This window comes from Microplitis demolitor, chromosome 5, assembly GCF_026212275.2.
Source record: "Microplitis demolitor isolate Queensland-Clemson2020A chromosome 5, iyMicDemo2.1a, whole genome shotgun sequence".
Classification (NCBI taxonomy): Eukaryota; Metazoa; Arthropoda; class Insecta; order Hymenoptera; family Braconidae; genus Microplitis; species Microplitis demolitor.
This window is the reverse complement of record NC_068549.1, coordinates 23,739,667-23,750,610: the sequence shown is the minus strand read 5'-3', so window position 1 is coordinate 23,750,610 and position 10,944 is coordinate 23,739,667. Positions and strand designations below refer to the sequence as shown.

The following is a 10,944-nucleotide window of genomic DNA, read 5'->3' as shown; positions in this document are numbered from 1 at the left end:
GTTTGGCTGCAGTGAATTAAACCAAGTGGACCAAATGGGACTCTGGTGAGTGGTACGCGTGGTACGCGTCCTTCCCTTTTCACCAACTTTTCACCTTTTGCTTCGTCGCGCCACATTGTCAAAATGGTATATATTTTACTCTTAAATAATTTACATTGATATCCTTAAACATCGTGATAGTATCTAATTATTTATTTAATTATATACAACAATTGTGTAAAAAATAATTTTTTTTAATAATGTAATTAATTATTTTTGTTTATAGGGTATTGACATCAATCACAAACATGATCGAAAGGTTCGCCGTACTGAGCCTGCATCGCAAGATATATATTTACGTCTCCTTGTAAAGGTATTTTAATTGTTTATTCTTAATTAAATATATATATATAATAATTACAATAAAATTGCGCTTGTTAAGTTTTTCTTACTCCACCATTGTTACTATTTAAATAACAACAATTTGTAGGTTAGGATTACATATAATGTTAGCTTTTTTTTTATTGCGAACTGCACTCTGTGTCAGTTTTTTTTATAACAAACTGGTTCAATTTGAATGTTCGCTAGAATAAACTCAGTTTCCCTATTCTGGTCTTATTATTTATTTACAAGATCATTTATACTAGCTGATACATAATCAAGTCTATATAAAAAAATTATTAATTATAATTAAATATAATTTGAATTTTAGTTGTACCGTTTCTTAGCACGACGTACTGGCTCAAAATTTAACAAGATTATTCTTAAACGTTTGTTTATGAGTAGAATAAACAAACCACCAATTTCATTGGCCCGTGTTGTGAGATTTATGAAGAAACCTCATCGTGAAAATTGTATTGCCGTAATTGTTGGTACCGTTACTGATGACGCCAGAATTTTCGAGTGTCCAAAATTGACAGTAAGTTTATTTATTTATTCATTTTATCATTATATATATATTATAAATTTTTCAAATTTTTTTATTTACAATTTAGGTATGTGCGCTGAGAGTTACTGATAAAGCACGTGGACGGATTCTTAAAGCCGGAGGTGAAGTAATAACTTTTGATGAATTGGCGTTGAGATCACCTACTGGAAGTAAGACTGTCCTTATGCAAGGACGTCGTAATGCAAGAGAAGCCGTTAAACACTTTGGACCAGCTCCTGGAGTTCCACACTCACACACAAAACCATTGGTACGTTCAAAGGGTAGGAAATTTGAAAGGGCTCGTGGACGTAGACGCAGTTGTGGATACAAGAAGTAAACATTCACTACATTTATCTACCAGTGTTATTTTATATACATCAGTAAAATAATTAATTGCTGGTAAATAAATAATGTTGCTACATATTTCTTTTTATTATTATTATTAGTTTATTATATTTTACTTTTCTACATTATAATTAAAAAAAAAAAGAACAAAAACAAGGAAAAAAAAAATTATTAATAAGTAATCATAATTATAATTATTACTATTATATGAAATTACATTAGGATAGTTGTTGATCAGCAATTTCGTTAAGTTGTTCTCCACCACGTCCATCTGAATCTTCTGGTTTTTCTTCATCATCAGATTGATCATCAGCAAGTATAACATCTGGGAAATATAATTTAGATTCCTCAATTGCTATGTCAGGGTTTTCACTAACATGATAAGGACCAATTCCAGCAAATGTTAAAAAAGCCTCTGATCCTATTTTTTTGACCACGCAAACAAATGCTTCGTATCTGAAATAATATATATATATATATATATATATATATATATATATATATATATTTATTTATTTATTTATTTATTTATTTATTTATTTTGTCGATTAATAATGATAATAATCATGATATACCCTGTTTTTTCAACAACTTTTTCTTCATATTCGTCAATGTTCGTTGCTATAAGCTTAGCCTCAGGTGGTTTATCTCTTTCAAAAATACCAAAATGTATAACTTCAGATTCTTGCATTTCTAAAACAACTTTCAATTCATTTTTTCTCGTACTATCAAATTTAAAAACAATTATTGGCGTTACATCTGTTTTATCTTGATACTAAAATAAATGAATAATTATAAAATAATAACAATATTATTTTATTATAACTTACAGGAAAAGTAGTATCTATATATTTTTTAAATATTGTTTTGAATATCATGATTTTATTGATCGAATTTGGTGAAGCCCAAACAACAGGAAATATTAAATTATCTTTACCGATTGGTATAAATGCTGGTTTATTGTGACGTTCTGCAAAACTAATAAATAATAATATAATTATTTATAACGATAATTTAATCTATTAACTAAAATATGCACCATCCTTCCTGAAGTTGATCTGATAATTTTGGTAGAGTTGGCTCACCAAAAAGTAAATTTAATAAATATTTTTCTACGTTTGAATCAATATTATTTCTAATCATTTTAACCCGCATAAACATACATTTTCCATCCATTAAAATTTGTTGAATATCAGATGTTATTTCCCAACCAGACTATAAGATAAAAAAAGATTAAAACAGTCTATTATTAAGAGATTTTTTTTTCAAACTACCTCTATAAAAATTTTCGATACAAGATCTAGATTCAAATGTTTTCGTAGTTCTTGTTCAACAATACAATGTTCTGGAAGAATATTTTCAATTAAATCTACATAAGGTAAACTTGACTTTTTATCACGTTTGTGACCTTCTTCATCTTTAAAAACCCATGGATAGAGTATTAAACATGTTTGATCATTTAAGCAAGTCATAAAATGATGCAATTCAGCTTCATATTGGGCTTTTATTTGAGATTTTTTTTTTTCTTTTTTTGCTATTTCTTTAGCTAAACGTTCCTCTTCAAGTATTTTTAATCGATTTTCTTCTTCTGGGCTTGTTTCATTAACTCCAATACAAAATCTTATTTAAATTAAATAATTATTTATATTAATATTAATTTAATCAAAAAGTATATATAAGTGTAAATATATATAACGTTTGAATTTACTTATGCGGCTCATTATTTTTAACTTTTTGAATTTCATCAGTTAACATTTTTTGCAATTCTGGACAGTATGCACCAAACATTAAATTAACCATTTTGCCATTCTGCATGTAAATAAATAATTATTTGACGATAATAAAAAATAAAAAAAAATAAATAAATATATATATAAATGGATAAATAAATACATGAATAAACATCCAGGTTGGTTCACTTTTTCCTCGAAATCGTTCAAGATCAGTAATATTATCACACTTTGCCTGTAATAAATATTTAATATTAATTATTATTGTTATTGAATTGAAAATATAAAAATAGGTAGACAAATGAAAGATTAATACCGTTGCATAGCTCAATAAATCACCGCCAATTTCCATTTTAATTTTTTTTAAAATGCTCACCATTCCAGTACAGGGCCCACTCCAATCTGAATAAACATCTACAACTATGAACTATTATTATTATTAACAGTAATAATTATCAATTATTAATAGTTGGATTTAAAAAATAAAACCTATTATAATACTATTATATACCTATAAGGCCCTTTCGTTCCAAAATCTTTGACCATTCTTCATCCGTCGAAACTTCAGTCTGTAAAGCTGCTGGTGCGTTTTTTTTAGCCATTCTTCTGGTTTTATTAAGACCACCCTTAATATAAAAAATTAAAAAAATTATTATTTTAAATATAAAAAAAAAAAAAAAAAAAAAAAAAAATTAAAACTTTGAGTATTACTCGTTTTTTGGCCAACATGATGATAATGATAATAATAATAATAGAATTAATAAAAATATGAATTAACAATATAATGTAGTCTTTGATATAAGAAAGATGGTAGTAAACTGTTATGCGGAATTGACGCTTGTCTTATTGCGGTTGTGCTTGAGCTTTTAGCTTCTAGCTTTTAGTTTTTAGCGTGTCCTCAGGAATAGTGAAAGAGGAAGAGGACAAAAAAGAGAAAGAGGAATACAAGTGAACGTGGGCTGTGAGTTGAATTGTGGCGACTTGGAGCATGGCACGCGACGTTACTTTGACAAATATTAGTCATTATACTATTTTTTTGTTTAACTTGATTTATCTTACTATTTTTTATTAATAATAATACAAAAAATCAAACAACACGCCAGGATAATTACAGTTGACTTTGATATAAAAAATAAAAATAAGACTATAACTAGCTTATATACCACCGAACATTCTATTATTATTCTAAATCATAATCGAATATTTAAAAATAATCATGATAATATTATTCTTTATTTTTATTATACAAAATACCAAAAAGGTTTATTATAATCTTGACATTATATTTTGTCATTATCTTTCTTTTAATGTTTTAATTTATCTTTAAATATCATTATAACTTTTAAAACTTCTTGTTAATTTATAATAATTTATATCGATTTCTCCTGAACAATTTACAAAATATCTATTTTTTTTTCTTTATTATTAATAGTATAATAAAAACTCATCAATATATATGTACTATATATATTTATATAATTTATTATATGAACTGGATGGTACATTGATATTCGTGACACTGTTTAATATATATATAATATAATTTGCTACTTTTAGTAGTCGACTACTAATAATAATGGCATGCTATAAATTATTAAAATAACTCAATAAATTATCATGCTAGAATCAGAAAGTTATATATGTATACATACTTACTCTAAAAAAAAACTTAATTATGTAATTATCGTTTATTATTATAATTATATACGAAGATATAAAAATAAATACCTTATAACGTTATTATAAAAATAAGTTAATTAAATATAAATAAATATATATTATTTAAATGATTAAAATATTTCGACGATTTATTGAATTAGATGTATATAGATTTTTTGTATTAAATGAATGGCTTATATTTCTTAAATTATAAAATAGATACATATGAAAAAACATTTATGCGTTGCCTGGGATTCAAACATGTAAATAAATTTCAGTAAAATCTTTTTGTCAATATTGTAATTCAAAACTTAACATATTTTTAAAAAACAGAGAGCACTGTTTGAGAATTCCAACGCCCTCTCAGTACAAAGACTACAATGCCATCTATCAGATATTTATTAAATGTACTTACACTTGAATATCATTATAATCATACATATATTGTGTGTGATATATCTACATATTTATTATTTATTTATTTTTTTTTATACTTAATTATTATTAAAATAGCTATATTAATATTTCATATTTAAACGTAATGAAAACAAACAAAATAAAACAATTTTTTTTTTTTTTTTTAATTTAGTGATTATACAAAACTGTATCGTAATAATAACAACAATTACTGTTATTATCATTTGACAATGTGTGTATGTATGTAAGTAAAAAAAAATAAAGAAAAAAGTAAAAATTTTTCAAATTGTATAGTAATACGGAGAATATAATGACAGGTAGATGAAAAATTAATATAAAATAATAAATAAAAATGGCTGAAAATGGATTTGAATCTGAGATTGGATCTCAAGAGAATCTCGCTGCTGAAGCAATTAATCTAGACATTGATGAGGTATTATTTAATAAATCTATTTATTTTTTATTTATTATTATTAATTATTATTATAGTTGGATGATACTGAGTATGCAATACCAGCAGTGGACAAACTACCCTCCTTGGAAAGTATTTTAACAGAACCAGATTGTGATTCTCTTTCTGGTACAGAATTAGATATTAATACAGCGATGGTAGTAACAGCAACAACAACAACAACAACAGCAGCAGCAGCAGCATCATCATCATCATCATCTTCAACATCATTTATTGGAGAAATAATTGATGAAAGTGAAACAACAAGTGTTGGTAGTTTATTGTCTTTAAATTCATTAACTAAACCAATTACACGTAATCCTGAATTTCCTCTATCAGGTGTTATTTTAAAGCATGCAATAATGAGAGGTATAACATCACAAATAAAATCAGCGAGTGATAAAGTAAATGGTGGTTTAGCAAGTGCTGTTGCTGCTGGTGGAGATATGGTTGTAATAGGTACTAGCCATGGTTTAATTTTAGCATTTGATTCAAAACAAACATTAAGATGGTGTAATCAAGAAGCAAGACATCAAGGTTCTGTTTCATCATTAGGATTTAATAATGATGGTACAAGATTATTAGCTGGTTTTGCAAGAGGTCATATTCTTATGATTGACAATAATATTGGAAAAGTATTGAGAGTATTAACGGATGTTCATTCACCTGGTACTGCTGTATTAAATGTTAAATTTACAGATTTACCAACATTAGCATTATGTAGTGATAGCGGTGGTTCTGTATTTGAATTAACTTTTAAACGAATAATGGGTGTTAGAGGATGTGATAGTAAATGTTTATTTAGTGGATCACGTGGTGAAGTATGTACATTAGAACCACTTTTAATAAATAATATATCTCGACATCCATTAAAAAATTATATTATTGTAGCATTAGCAACATTATCAAAAATAATTGTTGTATGTATAAGACCTAGAATAAGAGTTTTATTAACTCATCCACTTGTAGGACCAGCAACAGCACCACCACAAATATCTTGGCAATTAGTTGTTATACAATCATCTGATTCATCACGTGTTATTGATCCAGTATTGGCATTAGCACGCGAAACAACAATTCATTTTTATCAAGTATCTTCAGAAGCTGGTTCACGTATAAGATTATCACCATTACGAAGAATAACATTGTCTTATGTTATTTGTAATTTAAAATGGTTAAATACAAGATCATTGGCAATATTAGATACCCAAGAACGTCTTCATTTACTTGATGTAAGAACACAACAAGATTTAGAGACTATTGATATGAGTACTGTTGGTATATCATATGCATCATGCCATTTTAAGGGCCTTTCAACTGGCGGTAATGTATCTAAAGCGATGGCATTAGCTGGTGAACGTGCATCTTATAATACTGTTATAACATATGGAAATCAATTATTATTATTAGGTACTAAACGTCTTCATATTGTATTTATAAGAACATGGTCTGAAAGATTACGTTATTTAACTTTACAAAAACGTTATCCTGAAGCACTTTCACTTGGTTTATCATTTTATCAAGATAAAGGTAAAGCAGTTGTAGGTTTAAGTGGTTTAAAAAAAGTTCGTAAACGTATGACATTTATTAAAACAAGTCAAATTCTTATTCAGTATATGCAAGAATTGATTAAATTACCAGAGCCAACAACAACAACAACAACAACAACAACAACTAATGATTCTAATAATGATAATTTATTTAATAATACTAATGAAAATGATATTATTACAACTTGTGTTGATTATGCCGTACAATTAGAAAATATTCATTTATTATTTGGACCACTTTGGGATTTAGTTTGTGAAAGTACAATATTAAAAGGTTATTATTTACGTGCTTTAGAAGGTCCTTTACTTGATGGTAGTCTTCCACCACGATTACCTCCATTAATTGCTCAACAATTAGTTTCTTTATATGATAAAGAAAAAAAATTTAAATCATTACAAACAATAATAGTATTATTGGAGATTGATTGTTTGGATATTCATCAAGTAACAACTTTATGCCGTGAACGTTGTCTTTGGGAGGGACTTATCCATCTTCAAACAGTAGCTTTGGGTGATTATACAGCCCCTATTCATCAATTAATTCCTGTATTACAAAATTATTTAATAAATAGTAATAAATCATCATCATCATTATTATCATCTGACTGTATTAAACTTGGTAATGCTTTACTTGTTTATGCGAGCTGTTGTTTAGCTGGCAGAGGATTTCCACGTGGTGATTTACCAGAGGGACAATCTCAACGTGCTAAAGCTCAAGTACTTGGTGCTTTATTATCACAACATTCAAGTCTTGCAGAAGATAATGAAAGACAATATCCTTATTTACGTACTTTATTACGTTTTGATCCACGTGGCTTTTTAGACGTTATTGCTATGGCATTTCAAGAACCAGAATTTAAAACTGAAATGGGTTATCGTCAACGTCAACGACTTATTGATATATTACTCAGTATTGTTATTCCATCAACACCACTCACTCCTGATAATCCAGATTATTTAGATGATAATAAAAAAGCTCTAGTATTGGTATTTATTGCCAATCAAATAGCTTCTACAACAGTAACACTTGAATCAAATGTTTTAAATCAACTTGTTGAATTATTATGCACTGAAAATATAAATAAAACAATAAAAATAACTCGAGATGAAAAATTAGAACGTGAAAATGCTGTATTACAATTAATTTATAATAATAAATTAAATGGAATAACAGATAATACATTATTAAATCTTGCACAGAGAGTTAATTATTATAGAATTTCTCAAGTTATTTATACTGCTCGAGATGATTGGATATCTGTTTGCAAATGTTTTATATCTGATTGTTATCGGCAACATCAAGTTTGGCCTTGGCTCGAAAAACTTTCAACAAGTGAATTAACTAAAGTTATAATTTTTAATATTACAGATTTAGTAACTATCGATGTTGATAGAATATCAAATTTAATAGCTAAACGTATACCGACTAAAATAAATAATATTATTGAAAAATTAAATAATGAAAATGATAAAAATAATTCAAGACTTGAATATTCACTTTTATTGTCATTTTTTCAATTAAATCAATATAAAGATGATGAACAAGATTATATTAAACTTGAATTATCAACCCAACATTTAGAAAGATTATTAATTCTTATGTGTGAATATGAACCCACTAGAGTTGTTAATCATATGAATGGACCTCATGGATGTCGTTTGGATCAAGCTCTAATAATTGTTCAAAATGCTAATCATCAAGAAGCTATAGCTTTAATGTTTGAAAAAATGGGAAATTATCAGGAAGCTTTTGATTTATTATTAAATAAATTACAACAAAAATTATCAATATTCTATAATAATAATAATAATAATAGCAACAGCAACATTCCAAATAATGATGAAATTATAATAACTGCAACAATAAATATATCTGGATTATGTAGAAGATCTGCGGGTAATTTAGATTGGATGCCACTTGTTGAAACCGTTCTTCAGCCATATAATAATAATAATAATAATAATAATAATAATAATAATAATAATAATAATAATAATAATAATAGAGTTGAAATATTACGTGGTAAATTATTAAAAGTTGTTCTTGAAGCACTTAGTGGTACTAATGCTTTGTCAATTGTATTGGAACGAATTTTAAAGCATCCATTGGCAACTTCTGGTACAGTAGGTGATATACGACAATTACTTACTGGAGTATTGACTCATTCGCGATATGAACAAGTTCTTGTTGAAAAAACAGCAAAATTAGTTAGTCTGGAATTACATGAATCACTAAAAAAAACTCTCAGGTATGTTTGTATAATTTATGCCCATATACTTATAATATATAAATAATAAAATTGAATAATTATTTTTAGAGATGCAGGAAGAGCATGTGCTAGTACTTGCACTGTTTGTCCAGTTTGTCGAAAAATTTTTAGTCAATCAACAGATTATACAGTTTTTTTTTGTTGTGGTCATGGATTTCATTTGCAATGTCTAGGTGATAAAAAATTATGCTACAAATGTCTAAATGACAAAGGTTGGGCACCTGTTGCAACAAATTATAGACCTGAATCCCGACCACTTCCTGAAAGGCCACAAATTATCCCACCGATATTTATGCGCGGTCGTGATTTTACACTTAAACTTGCTGCACCAACTGTTTTACCAAATCTCGAAGGTATTTTTTAAAATAATTTTATCTAGTCTTTTTAATTGTTAAAACAATCTCATTATTATTATTATTATTATTATTATTATTATTATTATTATTATTACTATCATTTATTTTATAATATATTCTATACTTGTAATTAAATGATAATAATTATAATAATAAAGTTATTTCTGTTATATTATTGATAATTGTAAAAGTTTTGTTTTAATAAATAATAATCATTAATTAAACAAATATAATTTTTTTGTTCTTTTTTATTTAATTAAACAACGGCAAATGTTGCAAACTTTTCAACTGCGTACGGCGATTATTATTTTTTGTTATAAAAACAGGTTTTTTAGGAAGATTTTCTTTTAATATTACGTCAGGATTTACTGGTTCCCATCCAAAAATCTCGCCAGTAAGAAGTTTAAATAGAAAATCATTGAATACTTTACTGTTATCATTATAATTATTTTTAGTTAATAAATTATAAGATATTGAAAAATGATCAATTATTGAATTTAGTTTTTGTATATTACTAATAGACTTTGAAATCATTAAATATTGTTGAACTTTTTCATCACATCCCTCCAGTAGGGTTAATAATTTAGTCAATTCATTACAATACATGTGTCCTTTGATAATATATTCTTTGTCATAAATTGATTCTCCAAGTTTAAGAGAAATTTTAATTGCTCCAACTTGTTTTTTTATCTCATGTAACAGTGATGTTAATGCAACTCCATAAACAGTACGACTGGCAACAAAAAATGTTGCATATTCTTCACTTATCTATTATAATTTAACAACAGCAACAATAACAAATATTAATACCAATTTTATAATTATAATTTTTATTATTATACTCACTTGTTTATTAATAAATTCCCAAGATTGATAAAAATGATCAACGAATTCGATTATTTTATTTTTCATTTCGCTATTTATTTGTCGCTCAGAAATACAGCTTAGAGATTGTAATTTAATAATTAAATTATTATTACTCTCTTTAAAAAGTTCAAGATTTGTTTCAAATTCAGAATCAATAAGATTGTAATGACGAATTTCCGATCGTAAAATTCCTAACTGTTGTAATAATATTATTATTATATAATATAAAAATTAACAAATAATGGAAAAGTTTCTTACATTTTTAATTAGTGTTTCAATTAAACTTTTTTGATCTGAAATTATAATAACATCTTCCGGAGTATATTCTAGTTCTTCTTTACTTTCTTCCATCATTTTGCTTGTTACCATAAGACATTGGTATAAATATATAT

At 26.3% G+C, this 10,944-nt stretch overlaps 4 protein-coding genes across 4 annotated transcripts; 2 read left to right on the top strand and 2 right to left on the bottom strand.

Annotated features, from left to right (window-relative positions):
* The first annotated feature begins 17 nt into the window (after positions 1–17).
* Positions 18–1,330, top strand: LOC103570709 (60S ribosomal protein L18). The gene is made up of 4 exons (XM_008548537.3): positions 18–126; positions 266–352; positions 692–898; positions 975–1,330. The coding sequence occupies exons 1-4, from the start codon at positions 124–126 to the stop codon at positions 1,242–1,244; spliced, it is 567 nt and encodes a 188-aa protein (XP_008546759.1). The 5' UTR covers positions 18–123; the 3' UTR covers positions 1,245–1,330.
* A 92-nt stretch (positions 1,331–1,422) lies between these two features.
* Positions 1,423–3,620, bottom strand: LOC103570833 (uncharacterized). The gene is made up of 9 exons (XM_053739132.1): positions 3,494–3,620; positions 3,299–3,402; positions 3,146–3,217; positions 2,961–3,061; positions 2,527–2,872; positions 2,292–2,467; positions 2,083–2,230; positions 1,828–2,027; positions 1,423–1,708 (listed from the first exon to the last, which is right to left on the bottom strand). Exons 1-9 carry the CDS (start codon positions 3,582–3,584, stop codon positions 1,471–1,473), a joined length of 1,476 nt encoding a protein of 491 aa, XP_053595107.1. The 5' UTR covers positions 3,585–3,620; the 3' UTR covers positions 1,423–1,470.
* A 1,470-nt stretch (positions 3,621–5,090) lies between these two features.
* Positions 5,091–9,861, top strand: LOC103570710 (vacuolar protein sorting-associated protein 8 homolog). The gene is made up of 4 exons (XM_014442448.2): positions 5,091–5,302; positions 5,376–5,491; positions 5,548–9,308; positions 9,378–9,861. The coding sequence occupies exons 2-4, from the start codon at positions 5,411–5,413 to the stop codon at positions 9,691–9,693; spliced, it is 4,158 nt and encodes a 1,385-aa protein (XP_014297934.1). The 5' UTR covers positions 5,091–5,302; positions 5,376–5,410; the 3' UTR covers positions 9,694–9,861.
* A 76-nt stretch (positions 9,862–9,937) lies between these two features.
* Positions 9,938–10,906, bottom strand: LOC103570834 (uncharacterized). Its single transcript, XM_053739587.1, has 2 exons — positions 10,862–10,906; positions 9,938–10,453 (listed from the first exon to the last, which is right to left on the bottom strand). The coding sequence occupies exons 1-2, from the start codon at positions 10,904–10,906 to the stop codon at positions 9,938–9,940; spliced, it is 561 nt and encodes a 186-aa protein (XP_053595562.1).
* Positions 10,907–10,944: the final 38 nt, after the last annotated feature.